We start from the raw sequence: 15,604 nt of genomic DNA on the forward strand, positions 1-15,604 counted from the left end.
ACACACAATTTAGGAAATAGTATAAAACCAAAAAGGCACCACACACCTTTAGTAGTAGTACTTGGAAGAAGAGGCAGGTGGATCTCTTTGAGTTCAAGGCCATCCTGATATACACACAGTGAGGCCCTGTCCCTAAGAAAACAAAAAGATATCCTAAGAAAACCTTTTCTTCTTAGATGTTAATTATTATTATTTATGAGGTTTTTTTTAGACAAGGCTGTCCTGAACTGTGTAGACAAAGTCAACCTGGAGCTGACAGAGCCCCACCTGTCTCTGCCTCCCAGGGGTAAGAATGAAGGAGTGTGATCCGACACTCCACCTTTTTTTATTTAAAAGTTCTCTCTCTCCCTCTCTCTCTCTCTCTCTCTCTCTCTCTCTCTCTCTCTCTCTCTGTGTGTGTGTGTGTGTGTGTGTGTGTGTGTGTGTGAATTTGTGCCTGTGTGAAGGTATGTGCACCACAAAGGAGCCACACAGGCAGCCCCGGACCCTCTGGAACTGTAGCTATGGAAGGTTATGAGCCTTTGCTATGTGGGTATTGGAGAACACAGGTCTTCTGCAAGAATAAACTTTAGGATTTTATTTAATTAAGTAACTTATTTATTTACTTGTGGCTTTTCTTTTCTCTTTTCTTTTTGGTTTTTCCAGACAGGGTCTCTCTGTGTTAGCCCTGGCTGCCCTGGACTCACTTGTAGACCAGGCTGGCCTCAAATTCACAGCAATCTGCCTGCCTCTGCCTCCCGAGTGCTGGGATTAAAGGCATGCGCCACCACGCCCGGCCCTTATTTTTGGTTTTTCAAGACAGGGTTTCTCTGTGTAGCCTTGGCTGTCCAGAACTCCCTTGGTAGGCCAGGCTGGCCTCAAAATCAGAGATCCCCCTGCCTCTGCCTCCTGAGTGCTGGGATTACAGGTGTGTGCCACCATGCTCAGCTAGGATTTTTGTTTGTTTGTTTTAATTTTATTTGGTTTCATGTTTTCAAGGCAGGGTTTCTCTTTATCTTTTTTTTTTTTTTTTTTTTTTTAGGGTTTCTCTATGTAGCTTTTGTTTTCCTGTAACTCACTCTGTAGACCAGGCTGGACTCGAATTTAGAGATCTACCTGCCTCTCTACCTCAGAGTGCTTACACCACCACTACCCAATAAAATCTTATTTATGAATGTATCTATGTTTGTTTGTTTGAGATAGGGTTTCTCTATGTAGCCTTGGCTGTCTTGGAACTCCCTTTGTAGACCAGGTTAGTCTCGAACTCACAGAGATCTGCCTACCTCTGCCTCCCTGAATGCTGGGATTACATGTATGTGCCACCATGCCCAGCTATGTGTATGGGTTTTTGCATGCATGTATGTGTACCACATGCATGCCAGGGTCCATGTGTGATGGTCAGAGGACAATTGTGGGAATCATTTATCCTTTCCTGATGTGGGCTCCAGGAATCAAACCCTGATCATCATTTCAGTCAGCAGTGCCTTTCCATACTGAGCCTCCTTGTCACCCTTCCCTCCCCCAACATATAGGTCTAAAAAGAGGGCATCAAAGCAGGGCGAGGTAGAGCACGCCTTTAATCCCAGCACTCCGGAGGCAGAGGCAGGTGGATCGCTGTGAGTTCGAGGCTAGCCTGGTCTACAAAGTGAGTCCAGGACACCCAAGGCTACACAGAGAGACCCTGTCTCAAAGAGGAAAAATAGAGTATCAAATGTCCTCTATCACGGATGAGGTCATCTCCCTGAACAAGGGGCTTGCAAATCCCTGTCGCTGCTGGGGTCCACAGGCATGTGTGGAACTTCCAGCTTGTTATATGGATGCTGGGATCCAGCTTCAGTTTTTATGGCTACTCAGCAAGCACTTACTGCTGAGCTATCTCTTTTTGGGGAGGTTTTTGAGACAGGGTTTCTCTGTGTAGCCTTGACTGTCCTAGCTTGCTTTGTAGACCAGGCTGGCCTCAAACTCACAGAGATCCACCTGCCTCTGCCTCCTAAATGCTGGGATTAAAGGTGTGCACCACTATGCCTGGCCCTGAGCCATCTCTTAATGTGAGCAGGACCTTAGTTAAGTAGTTATAAAAGTTAAGGAACATGACACTGGCGGTTATCTCCTTTCAACCTTTCAAGCTAAAAAAACCAGAACAAAAGCTGGGTGTGGTGGCGCACGCCTTTAATCTCAACGCTCAGGAAACAGAGGCAGGCGGATCTCAGCGAGATCGACACCAGCCTGGTCTACAAAGCAAGTCCAGGATATCCAGGAGTATAAGAGAAACACTGTCTTGAAAGAAAACAAACAAAACCCCAACTTTTCCAGCATTCCCTTCAGTTCTCTTGCATCCTACCTCTCCAGATTGCATTTCTTTCTTGTTGATAGAGCAACAACCAAGGAACATCCCTCCAGGTACTTGCACCTCACTCGCACTGTAGTCCCAATGTAACCATTTCCTCTGCAACTGAAATATTTTGTTGCCTGCGCCACCACGCCCGGCTTAGAAAACTGTCTTGAAAAATAAAAGGGCTGAAGCTGGGCAGTGGTGGCGCACGCCTTTAATCCCAGCATTCGGGAGGCAGAGGCAGGTGGATCTCTGAGTTTAAGGCCAGCCTGGTCTACAAAAGTTAGTCCAGGACAGCCAAGGCAACACACACACAAAAGAAAAAAAGGCCGGCTAGGTGTGGTAGTACGTATCTTTCACCTCAGCACTTGGGAGGCAGGTGAATTCTAAACTAGCCTGGTCTATAGTCTACACAGTGAGTTACAGGAATCACACCCCTTAAAAATCCCTGGCTTTATTTACCTAGTGCATACAGATGTTTTGTGACAGACTTTTTGCGTACACTTCTTTGGTCCTCAGAGGCTAGAGGGTAGGTATCAGGTGTGCCAAACTGGAATTAGTTGTGAGCAACCAGCTGGGGGATGGAAACCAAACCAGGGTCCTCTAAGTGTTAACTGCTAAGCCCTCTCCTGCCTTTTTAAAATTTATTTACTTACTTTTGGTTTTTCAAGTCAGGGTTTCTCTGTGTAACATCTCTGGCTGTCCTGGACTGACTTTGTAGACCAGGCTGGCCTTGAACTCAGTGATCCACCGGTCTCTGCCTCCTGAGTGCTGGGATTACAGGTACGCGCCACCACACCTGGCCTGATACTCTTACTATATGTACCTGTGGCTGTTCAGGAACTGGCTATGTAGACCAGGCTAGCCTCAAATTCTGATCGTCCACTTGCCTCTATGTGCTGGGGTTAAGGGGGTGAGCCCACCCCCAGACTTCCTATTTAATATTCCTCAGAATAAAGAGAACAGCTCATTTTAAACAAGAAGTTTATTTAAACAACAAGACGCTTGACTTGAAGGGAAAACTATCTAGGGTCATTTTGTTCAAGAGTATTTACCCCTACTTAAAGACAGATTGCCCTACATGTAACAGCTACGTACAAAAAAGTTATAAAATTGTCCTTGGTTTTACAATGATAAATGAAAAACATTAAAATTCTCCAATCGAACAAGGTATGCAGGGATTTATGTTGTTGGGTTCTTTTGTTAAAACAATGAGAGAAAAATAACTTACTGGAATATAAAGATAAGAGCTGAATGAGCATGCCACTAGTGGAGAAAGGGGGGGTGTTTTCACAGAACCAGTACTTTCCCCAGACCGTCTCCATCTGATGTCAACCAAAGCAGAACATTGGCCATTTAGTTCAAAAAAGAAAAAGAAGAGCAATATGCTTGTGCACATACACCAGTTACTTTATGTACAATAAAGAAATGGGGACAGGGAAATGAAAGAATAGAGAAAACTATACTGTAGTAGTCAGGATGGTGGAACCAAATTGCGGCTTTCTAATTGAGAATGTATTCTTGGTCTATAACAAAATTCTGGAGTAAAGTAGCAGGTTCCCTTTTTAGTAGACACCTCCTGTCTGCTGCTGGAACACATCAATCGTATCTTCGTCCTCCATTTCCAACTAGCACAGAAAAGAAAACAAATTTTAAGACCAGTGAGGAAGAATTTAAAATGTCAGTTTTCATATTAAATTTACAGAAAACTACATGTCCCATACCACTCCAGCCTTCACTATTATGTCAGGTTCATAAAACACTACATAAAAACTAATACAACACACCTGTCTAAAACCCCAGCATTATGGAGCCCAAGAAAGGAAAATGAATGTGCTGCTAGCCACAGGCTAGTCTCAAATGCTTGCAATCCTACTTCAGTCTATCACATATTGGGATTTAAACAAAGTTTTGACTACCCTAATCATCATAATCAAACACATAGCTGCATATACCACACACTTGTAATCTCAGCATTCCAGGAATTGAGACGATAGACTCTGACACCAACCTAGACTATAACATGATACCCAGTCTTCCAAGAAAAACAAATTAATCAAAGAACAAAACTGGTAAGTTAAACATTCACCAAAATATAAACTTTAAAAATCAGGGGCCAGGTATGGTGGCACGCCTTTAATCCCAGCATTTGGGAGGCAGAGGCAGGCAGATTGCTGTGAGCTCAAGGCCAGCCTGGTCTAGAGTTCTGGGACACGAGCGTGTGCACACACACACACCTTAAAAGACAGCACTGTAAAAAGTGAAATCAGCTCTTTAACTATCTTTAAATTTCCTTTTTACGGCAAGCCAGTTGACTCTGTGGGTAGAGTGCTTGCCTTGCAAGTTAGTTACCTTACCCTGACAACCTGAGTTTGATTTCCCAGAACACAGTGAAAAAAGAGAAGTGAAGCTGGGTGTGGTGATGCACACCTTTAATCCCAGCACTGGGGAGGCAGAGGTAGGTGGATCGTTGTGAGTTTGAGGCCAGCCTGGTCTACAAAAAGTGAGTCTAGGACAGTCAATGCTACACAGAGAAACTCTACTTGAGAAAAAGAAAAAAGAAAATACACACATACACACACACACACACACACAAATTTTCTTTTTTGGTTTTTCCAGACAGGGTTTTCTCTGTGTATGTAGCATTGGTTGTCCTGGACTCACTTTGTAGACCAGGTTGCCTCTGCCCCACCCCTGCCCCCCAGTGCTGGGATTAAAGGCATGCACCACCACGCCTGGTTTTAAAAAATCTAATGCAGGTTGATAATCCCAGCTTTTGGGAGGTGCAGAAAGTAAGATAAAGAATTTAAGATCATCTACAACAAGACATGTTTGTGCCAGTCTGAGCTACAAGAGCTTGTGTGGAAGGGTGGGCATGGGAGCCATGGGACACATCCTAAAACTTACAAAAGATACAATCATATCCCTTGGACACTGAAAAAAAGGGAACTTAGGCCACCATGCCCAGCCTATGAAAAGAAATTCTTTATATGATCTAGCACAAATACACAGTCTACCTCAGCATCCCCAGCACTAGATATAGTCATATCTCCATAATACTTGGCTAAACATCTTTTTTTAAAAAATAAATAAAAAATAGCTGCTAAGATACTGACTTACCGCCGGGCGTGGTGGCGCACGCCTTTAATCCCAGCACTCGGGAGGCAGAGGCAGGCGGATCACTGTGAGTTCGAGGCCAGCCTGGACTACAAAGTGAGTCCAGGACAGTCAAGGCTACACAGAGAAACCCTGTCTCGAAAAATAAAAAATTAAAAAAAAAAAAAAGATACTGACTTACCACAACTGTAGCATTTATCCTTGGAACCATGGTGCATACCTGTACTGAGTACTCAGGAGGCTGAAGCAGGAGAATGGCAGGCTTAGAAGCCAGCCTGGACTACGTAATGAGATAAGAGCAAGCTAGGCTATACAGGCGGATCCTATCTCAAAATGTGGGCTGGTAAGGTGGCAGAGCGGGCAGAGGTACTTTATCAAAGCCCAAGAACCTGAGTTGCATCCCTGGAGAGAAAACCGGCTCCCCAAAGTCATACTGACAGCATATATAAAATGCTCAGTAGATGAGGCAGGCCTTCAACTCACAGTGCCCTCTCTGCCTAGGATTAAAGATGTGCACCACTGGACTAAAAGTTTTCTTTTCCTTGTTTTTGGTTTCTTGAGACAGGGGTTCTGTGTGCCCAGACTGGGCTCCAACTCACAGTGATGTCTGCCTCTGCCTGAGTGCTGAGATTAAAGGCATGTACCACCATGCTTGGCCTTCCACGAAGTTCTAAATAAATTTTAGAAGGAAAAAATACAATGATTCAGATAGAGACAATCATATAGAGGGGGGAAAAAAACCTCACAGTGAGTGCCGTCTCAAAGAACTAAGGGAGATTATCTTTTTTCTTTTTTAATTTATTTATTATGTATACAGTGTTCTACCTGCATATAACTCCTGCAGGCCAGAAGAGGGCACTAGATCTCGTTATAGATGACTCATAGTTGTGAGTCATCATGGGGTTGCTGGGAATTGAACTCAGGACCTTTGGAACTCAGGACCTGTGGAGAACTCTTCTAGGTCTGATAATTCTTTATTTTTGGGGGGGATGGGGTGGGGGGAGAGGGTCAAGACAGGGTTTCTCTGTGTAACAGCTCTAGCTTTTTTTTAATTTAAAATTTTACTTATTTATTGCATATGAATGCTCTATTTGCATGTACACCTGTATGACAGAAGAGGGCATTAGATTACATTACAGATGACTGAAAACCACCATGTGGTTGCCAGGAATTGAACTCAAGACCTCTGGAAGAACAGACAGTACTCTTAACCACTGAGCCCTAGGCCTGATAATTCTAAGCAACAAAGAATGAAAAGGAACAACAACAATACTCTTTCTTTCTCAAGACAGAGTTTCAGGCCAGGTGTGGTTGAGGCTGCACAGGCCTATAATCCCAGCACTTAGGAGGCAGAGGCATGAGGATCGCTGTGAGTTTGAGGCCAACCTGGTCTACAAAGTGAGTCCAAGACAGCCAAGGCTACACAGAGAAACCCTGTCTTGAAACCACCCTCCCCCCCAAAAAAAAATAAAGGAAAAAGAAAAGAAACAAAGAAAGAGGCCGGGTGTGGTGGCGCACGCCTTTAATCCCAGCACTCGGGAGGCAGAGGCAGGCGGATTGCTGTGAGTTCGAGGTCAGCCTGGTCTACAAAGTGAGTCCAGGATGGCCAAGGCTACACAGAGAAACCCTGTCTCAAAAAACCAAAAAAAAAACCAAAAAAAAAAAAAAAAGAAACAAAGACAGACAGACAGACAGACAAGGTTTCTCTGTGTGTACCCCTGGCTGTCCTGGACTCACTTTGTAGACCAGGTTGGCTTCAAATTCAGAGATCCGGCTGTTTTTGCCTCCCAAGTGCTGGGATCAAAGGCATGCGCCGCCACCAAGACTGTCTTGGTCTTTTTTTTTTTTTTTTTTGAGCGTAGGAAATGGAATTAAGTTACAGAATGACTATTACACAGTAGTAACTAACTTAAAGCCATTGCAGTTTCTGAACATGTTTCTTTCTTTCTTTTTTTTAAGACTGGGTTTCTCTGTGTAGCCTTAGCTGGCCTAGACTCACTTTGTAGTCCAGGCTGGCCTTGAACTCACAGCAATCCACCAGCCTCGGCCTCCCAAGTGCTAGGATTAAAGGCGTGCGCCACCACCGCCCAGCCTCTGAACATATTTCTATTCCTTCCTTCCTTTCTCTTTTGGCCAATTTCACAGCTTTGCTCTCGGGGGAAAAAAAAAGCAAGCATTTCTAAAAACAAAACAAAAAGGCTAAAATGTAGTTGGGTTGGTAGTGCCTGCTAACATGTCTGAAACCTTGGATTCAATCCCTAACACCCGACAAACACAAAATGGAGCTGCGGGCCTGTTATGTCTGCTTTTAGAAGGCAGAAGCAGAACAGCCCAGCACCTCCAAAGCTGTCCTAAGCTATACAAGTTGCAGGTTAGCTTGGGACACAAAAGGCCCTGTCTGAAAAACAAACCAACCTGACCTTACACAAAAAGACAAACAGATGAAGCAGGAACAATCAAGAAAAGAGACATGTTAAAAAATAGGTATATTCCCAGCAGATAGGGGAGGATGAGTAGAGCTTGAATGCAACCACCCTCCAGGGTCAGGGAGAGAGAGACCAATTCTCACAGGATTGAAGCTAAGAACAATAGGACTGGACGCCTCATGTCCTTCCCCACTACATAAAAATATGCAAACAGTTTTGAAACAAAATTTTCCTAAGTGTAGAGATCTTTACCTGTGCAGGTGTGTCTGTTTCATTGATTGGTTGCCCATCAAACCGGAATCTGATCTGCCTCATCGACAAACCCTACCAAGAAATTAAAAGCAAACAGCACATGATCATTAGCTTGGTTTACAGAGTCTAGGACAACCAAGGCTACACGGAGAAACCCTATCTTGGGAAACAAAACAAAACAAACAAAATATATATATATCACCATTAAATTTTGAGGCATTATGAGGAACACCAATATATGCTAACATTCTCCATGCCCTGTTGAGACCTTCAAAATCAAGATGGTACACATGTTCCTGTAGTAAGTAGTACCAGCACTTTAAAAGATCAGGAAGTACAAGACCAGCATGGAATACATGAAATCCATCTCAAAATAAAATATGCCAGACAAAATAAAACAGAGAAATTAAAGCATTTAATTATTTTTCAAGAAATTTCTAAAATCATTAATTTATATTGGTGTTTTTGCCAGCACGCACATCTGTGAAAGGATGTTGGATCCTCTGGAACTGGAGTTACAGTTGTGAACTGCCATGTGGGTTACCAGGAATTGAATTTAGGACCTCTGGAAGAGTAGCCAGTTTTCTAACTGCTGAGCCATTTCACCAGCTCAGCATTTAATTTTTTAATCTAAAATTTCTCCCCTCAAGCAGGGTTTCTTTGTTTAACAGCCCTCGCTGATGGACATGCTTTTAATCCCAGCACTTGGGAGGCAGAGGCAGTTGGATTGCTGTTGAGTTCAAGGCCAGCCTGGTCTACAAAGTGAGTCTAGGACAGCCAAGGCTACACAGAGAAACCTGTCTGAGGGGAAGGAGGGAACAGCCCTAGCTGTCCTCAAACTCAGATATCTGCCTGCTTCTGCCTCTGGAGTGCTGGGATTAAAGGCAAACAATACTACACACAGCTACACTAAAATTTAAAAACGTGGGTATTGACATTTTATAGCACCTCTCAAGACTGGCCACAATCCAAGTGGTAATGTGTCCTGTCGCTTCTGGTTATTATTAACACAGATCAGTGTCTGCTGATAGATCCAACAATAATACCAAGGATTCCAATGTTTTGTCTTCAACAGTTACTGAGTAGATTCCAGAGGTAAATCTTCCAAGTTTGGACAGGGAGTATGGCTCGGTAGGTATAGAGCTTGCCATGCAAGCCTGGGGACACAGGTAAAGACGGATGGAACCTGCGTGGGGGATGTGGTGGCACACATTTACTCTCAGTGCTGGGGAGGCAGGGGCAGGCAAATCTATAGAATTCCAGGACAACCTCACAACACAGGTTACCCTAGACAGGGTTTCTCTGTGTAGCCCTGGCTGTCCTAGACTAGCTTGGTAGAGCAGCAGGCTGGCTGCAACTCAAGGGATCTGCCTGCTTCTCCCTCCTGAGTACTGAGATGACTGGCATATGCTACCACCATCTGACAAAGGATGACTTTTCTTTTGGTTTTTTGAGACAGGCTCTGTGTAGCCCTGGCTGTCCTGGACTTGCTTTGTAGACCAGGCTGGCCTCGAACTCACAGCGATCCACCTGCCTCTGCCTCCCGAGTGCTGGGATTAAAGGCGTGCGCCACCATGCCCAGCTTCTTTTGGTTTTTCAAGGCAAGGTTCATCTGTGTAGCCCTGGCTGTCTTAGACTAGATTTGTAGACCAGGTTGGCCTCAAACTCAGAGATCCACCTGCCTGCGTCTGCCTCCTGAGTGCTGGGATTAAAAGCGTGTACCACCACTGCCCAGCCCAAGAATGACTTTAAGGCAATTCTACCACATCCACCCCAATGTTAGGATTACAAGAGTGAGCACAACACTGTTTCTTCTGCTTCTGTTTTATCAGAGCCTTGCTATATGGCCTGGACTAGCCTTGATTTTTGAGATTCTGCTTCAGCCTCCTGAATGTTGAAATTATAGGCTGTGCTAACACATCTTACACTACTTTTCTAATATCTAATATTTGAAGTTTTTGTAACATTTTAAAATATAACCATTTAAGTAGAATTCTGTGGTAACAAATTTTAGATAATATATGAAGATAATAAAAACTCCCAAATTTGTGCTGGAGATATGGTTCACTTTGTAGGAATCTTATCTTAGAATTGATCTCTAGCATCACAAAAATTGTGTGGTAAGGTACGCCTACAATCCTTAGACACAGGACTTTTAGAAAATCAAGGTCAAAGCCAGGTGTGGTGGTGCACGCCTATTAATCCCAGCATTTGGGAGGCAGAGGCGGGCAGATCAATGTGAGTTCAAGGCCAGCCTGGTCTACAAAGTGATTCTAGGCCAACGAAGACTACACAGAGAAATCCTTTTTTGAAAAATAAAAAAAATTAAAAATATCCTAAAACCCCTTGGGTGGATATTCAAGAAAGATGCCAGACCCTACTGCCAACCACCTCTTCCTGGGGACTGGCCTCTTGGCCTCCCCATGGTGGGGAAGTGCTCCAGCACGCAGCATGCGTATTCCTAAACCTAATAACCCCCTTTTCAAAAGTTGTACTTGGGGCAGTGGCGGTGCACGCCTTTAATCCCAGCACTTGGGAGACAGAGGCAGGCAGATCTCTGAGTTCAAGGCCAGCCTGGTCTACAAAGAGAGTCCAGGACAGTCAAGACCACCCAGGAAAAGCCAGTCTTGAAAAACCAAGGGGGGCCGGGCGTGGTGGCGCACACCTTTAATCCCAGCACTCGGGAGGCAGAGGCGGGCGGATCGCTGTGAGTTCGAGGCCAGCCTAGTCTACAAAGTGAGTCCAGGACAGCCCAGGCTACACAGAGAAACCCTGTCTCGAAAAACCAAAAAAAAAAAAAAAAAAGAAGAAGAAGAAGAAAAAAAAAGAAAAACCAAGGGGGAAGCCGGGCGCGGTGGCGCACGCCTTTAATCCCAGGACTCGGGAGGCAGAGACAGGCTGATTGCTGTGAGTTCAAGGCCAGCCTGGTCTACCAAGCGAGTCCAGGACAGCCAAGGCTAACACAGAGAGACCCTGTCTCCAAAAAAAAAAAAAAAGAAAGAAAGAAAGAAAGAAAAAGAAAAACCAAGGGGATGGGGAGTTACTTACTGAGTGTCTATGGAGCATGCTGAGTGCTGGGAAACAGATCAGTGGTAGAATGCTTGCCTAGTATAACAGTCTACTACTGTTTTATATAAGGGTACACATGTGCTACAGTGCATGCATGGAGGTGGGTCCCAACACAACTTCAACTTTTACAAGTCAGTGGTTTTCTCTCTCTACTGTGGGTTTCAGGGATTGAATACAATCAGACTTGCAGGTCCACCTCAAAAGGCCCTTTCCCAATATTTTTGTTGACTAATTCTTTAGGGAGATTTCACAAAAAGTCTTATTATGTGCAATAAGCAGGTATGGTAGCATACGCCTTTAATCTCAGCCCTTGTGAGGCAAACAGATTTCTGTGAGTTTCAGGTCAGACAGGTATAACAAAGTGTAAGAATGCTAACATAGTAACTTAAAACAAACCTGGAAGCAGTCTTTTTATTATCACATTATAAAGGAGGCATAAAACAGGAATTAGGATGGCATGTGCTTATAATCATATCAGTGGGGAGGTACTAAAGTAGAGTTCAAGGCCAACCTGGGCACAAAATAAGGGCCCGTCTTGAAAACAGAAATGAATGCCACCATTTTCACATCTTAGGACAGGAAAATTCCTATTTCTGCCATATTACAGTGATAAACAAGTGTGGGACAACGGCCATCTCTAGTGTTGCCCTTGCTGTACTGACTTAGCATGCCAGAGGAAGCTCCAGTAAAGCTTGTGATGACTTCCCAACAGTTGTCCAAATCAAGAGAAGGAGCCTGGCTTGGTATCCCAGCCACGAGGAGGAGACGGCTGAAGGACTGCCGGGGTCAAAGGCCAGTCTAGTCTATACAGTGTGCTCTAGGAAGGTCTTCTTCCACAGGAAGACCCTGCTTCAGAAGAAAACAAAAACCACCCATACCACAGAGAGAATTTTCTATTTCCTCTTGACACCTATATAACAATTTTCTTATTTAATATACAGTATCCCTAAAATATAAAAGCAAAGTGAAAAAAAAGGAAAAAAATAAAAATAAAAATAAAAGCAAAGTGTTCATGCTTTACTCCAAAGGACTAAAACTTGCTACCCTCTGAAGCTGGTAGGTAATTTTTGGTTTGTTATTTTGTTTTTCTGGCTTTTCTTTCTTTTCTTTTTTTTTTTTTTAAAAATATTTATTTATTTATTTATTTATTTATTTATTTATTTATTATGTATACAGCACTCTTCCTGCGGGCCAGAAGAGGGCATCAGATCTCATTATGGATGGTTGTGAGCCACCATGTGGTTACTAGGAATTGAACTCAGGACCTTTGGAAGAACAGCCAGCAGAAACTGCTTTTAACTTCTGAGCCATTGCTCCAGCCACGTTTTTCTGGCTTTTCAAGACAAGGTCTCTCTGTGTAGCCTTGGCTGTCCTGAACTCACTTTGTAGACCAGGCTGGCCTGAACTCCGAGCAATCCACCTGCCTCCCTAGTGCTGGGGGGTTAAAGGTGTGTGCCACCACCGGCCAGCTACTTTTTTTGTTTTTTGAGACAGGGTTTCTCTGTGTGGACCAGACTATCCTTCAACTCAAGAGATTCATCTGCCTCTGCTTCCCAGAGTGCTAGGTTTACAGGCGTGAGGCCCTGCGCCAGAACCTGGGTAAGCCATTTAACAGCATAGTGAATGCTTAGGATACACAATTCTGGCTTCAATCCCCAAAACATGCACATACGTTACGACTTTTTTGACTGTTAAAAAGTCTGGAATCTACATGCTTCAGAAAAACCACAATACCACACATTCAAATTGGTTAAAATTCTCACTCTTTCTTACATGGGGTTTCTCTGTGTAGCCTTGGCTGTCCTGGAACTAGCTCTCTAGAAGAGGCTGGCCTCTGCCTCAGTGCTTAGAATAAAGGTGTGTGCTACCACAGCAAGATTTCTCAAATGTTTTAAAAGAAGGCAATGCCTAAGTGATAAAAGAAAAAAGTGCACTTTTTTCCTGTGAAAGCACAAGTATATCTCCTTGGGAACTGGTAAAGTAGTCTAACGAGGCGTTACTGGTTTAGCACTAGAATCATACTAAACCTACCTACCTACCTGCCTGCCTGCCTGCAAAACAGTCTCACTCATCTTACAAAAGTAGTCGTGGCAATATGGTGCTAGCCTATTTTCTACTCCTAATTCGGGTGTGTAAATGGATGATTAAGTGAAAGTACACTTATCAATTCCTCACCTGTCGTTCACAATAGGCTTTCATTAGTTTACTAAGTGGTGTGTGCCTCTTAATCTTAAACTGCACCACAGAACCATCCTGCCCCGCCACCTTCAAATTAATATGATCGTTGTTCTCAGTCTTGACTCCTTCCTGTTGAAAGAAAAATAAGAGTGTAATTTGGAAAATGTGAAACATAAACACCTTTAAAGCAGCAGCAGCAAGCCCAAACACTCCAGAATCAACAGGTTTCTCTCATACTCTGTCAAACACTGTACAGCTGTTCCCAGCCGCCGATCAGCAAGTGTTACAAGGCTGTTACAGAAACACTGATACTAGCAACAGCAACAATACACTTACAAGTCTCGTTCATGTTACGTTGAAGCTGGAATTTCTAAAATGGCATTTCCCTTCATGGCCAAAAATTTTTGCTTCCATAAAACCCCGCTGCCTTTCTCTTTTCAAAGCGGTTTAAGTACAACAACGGGTGTGTGTGTGTGTATGGTGTCTGAGAAAACCATACATACCTTCTATTTCAAAACACCTTGCTATCCTTGATAAAGTTAACAAACTCCACTCAATGACCATATCAAACAAATATATTGGGGGGGGGAGGCGGGGGGAGCCAAGCAGCCTCAACTGAGGGATATCCCGATTCTGCCTTTTGCGTTGGCAGATTAACGCTCGACTCCTATTTAGCTGTTTCGTTTTAAAATTCAGGGCTTATTTTTCCCCTCCCCTTTGCTGTCATGGATCGAATACGCAGACTTCGTTGTAAATCTTCCCATTGATTGCGGCCCCGACTGAACTTAAGCAAAAGCAAACGTAAATGTCCAAGGATTCTTTAATCCTGAGTCCCCCAAGTAGGTAAGAGTCGAGGCGGGATGGTGCCCTGGAGACTGATGCGCGTCCCCTCGTCCGCAGCCAAGTCTCCTGGTGCCTCGGAAGGCGCGTTCTCAAGTTGAGCCCATCATGTCTCTGCTCGCACCTCAGCCTCCAACCACAACAAGCCACATGGTTCCCGCCAGGGTCCGGATTTCTGGGCGCCCTGCAAAGCGGCGCTGCCCCTCCCCCGCGGGCCACTTGGGCCTCGGGTGGGACCCACTCCGGAATCCCCCATTCTGGGCTGGCCGATCACAGCCCATTGATTCGGCGCAGCCCCCGCCCCAAGAGGGGAAGCCCGGCCCGCAGGACTCCCGCCACCGCCGCCGCCGCCGCCCCGGGCTCCGCGCGCCCAACGCTCTTCTCACACGCGCCGGCCGCCGCTGAGGAGCCAGCGCGGGGCCGCCCGGCCCGCGGGCCCCCGCGATGCGCCGCCCGCCCCGCGCCGCGCGCGCTCCGAGGCCCCGGGGGCGGGGGAGGGCGGCGGGCCTCCTCCGGCGCGGGCGGGAGGAAGAGAGCGAGAGAGGAAAATGGCGCGGAGCGCCGGGCCTGAGCCACGGCTGGCCCCGTGGGGGGCCCCGGGCAGGCAGGAAAGCCCGCGGCGGGCTTCGGCCGGACCCAGGGCCGCGCCACCCACCGGCCCGAACCCCGAGGCGGAGACGGCGGCCCCGAGCTCACCTTGGGTTTCTCGTCGGCCATGGCGAGCGCCGGAGTCTCCTCAGCTGCCGCTTCACAAAAGAGGCACCAGGTCCGCACTGAAGGAACACACAAGCAGCACCAGGAGCGGCAGAAGAAGGAGGCGGCAGCGGTGGACGAGGCGGAGGGCGCGCGCACGTCGTGCGCTCCCTCCCCCCACCCTGCGTGCGCGAGCACGAGCGGCCGGGGCTTCCCATTGGTTGCCGCCTCGCGGGAGCGCGCAACGCTTACATAACCACCCCTCCTGCCCCCCCACGGCCCGCGCCTCCGCCGCCTGGGCCAGGCGCCCGCCAGGCCGGCGGGAAGAGGCGCGGACACGCGCACCAGTCCCGCCGCGGGGGCGCGCCTGGCTCTGGGCGGGGCTGTATTGTCCTCCTTCTGCGGTGGAGCATAATCAAAATGGCTTCCAGCTGGTCCTTGGCGAGGACAAGAAGGCTTGTTGTGGCCTTAGACGTGAGCCTAGGCCGGGGAGGGCGGACCAGCTCCACGTGGAAGGGGGAACCTAGATCACAAAAGCAGCAGCATCGGGTTCTGAAACTCTTGTTGAGTAGAGCAAATGCAAACCTCTGCATGTCAAACTTCCCAGTCCCTTCATCCTTCACCCTCAACCAGCAGCTTCCCACCATACTCTCAAAGCTCTTCCAACCTGTTGGTAACCCTACACTAGCTGAGGAAAAATGTTTCCATATCCACTCAA

The 15,604-nt window shown here is 46.1% G+C and overlaps 1 protein-coding gene and 1 long non-coding RNA gene across 3 annotated transcripts; one reads left to right on the plus strand and one right to left on the minus strand.

Annotated features, from left to right (window-relative positions):
* Positions 1-3,700: 3,700 nt before the first annotated feature.
* SUMO2 (small ubiquitin like modifier 2) lies at positions 3,701-15,082 on the minus strand. Of its 2 annotated transcripts, XM_084747840.1 has the most exons (4): positions 14,890-15,076; positions 13,351-13,482; positions 8,107-8,178; positions 3,701-3,939 (listed from the first exon to the last, which is right to left on the minus strand). In XM_084747840.1, the coding sequence occupies exons 1-4, from the start codon at positions 14,908-14,910 to the stop codon at positions 3,877-3,879; spliced, it is 288 nt and encodes a 95-aa protein (XP_084603966.1). In that variant the 5' UTR covers positions 14,911-15,076; the 3' UTR covers positions 3,701-3,876. The 2 variants fall into 2 exon arrangements, with proteins under 2 accessions (XP_084603966.1, XP_084603967.1); XM_084747841.1 differs by lacking the exon at positions 8,107-8,178 and having other exon boundaries at positions 14,890-15,082.
* LOC311578121 lies at positions 3,946-7,634 on the plus strand. The gene is made up of 2 exons (XR_014772771.1): positions 3,946-4,769; positions 5,101-7,634. It is a non-coding gene; the product is annotated as an uncharacterized lncRNA (long non-coding RNA).
* Positions 15,083-15,604: the final 522 nt, after the last annotated feature.

This window comes from Acomys minous (genome assembly GCF_964271855.1).
Source record: "Acomys minous genome assembly, chromosome: 12".
Taxonomy (NCBI): domain Eukaryota; kingdom Metazoa; phylum Chordata; class Mammalia; order Rodentia; family Muridae; genus Acomys; species Acomys minous.

Bases quoted from the DNA above. Each gene is read 5' to 3' on its own strand.
- SUMO2 (XM_084747840.1), bottom strand. From the start codon at position 14,910: ATGGCCGACGAGAAACCCAAG. The intron at 13,483-14,889 runs GTGAGCTCGGGG...TTCTTTCAACAG, and splicing joins TGGCCGACGAGAAACCCAAG to GAAGGAGTCAAGACTGAGAA. The intron at 3,940-8,106 runs GTAAAGATCTCT...TTTCTGTGCTAG, and splicing joins AAACAGACACACCTGCACAG to TTGGAAATGGAGGACGAAGA.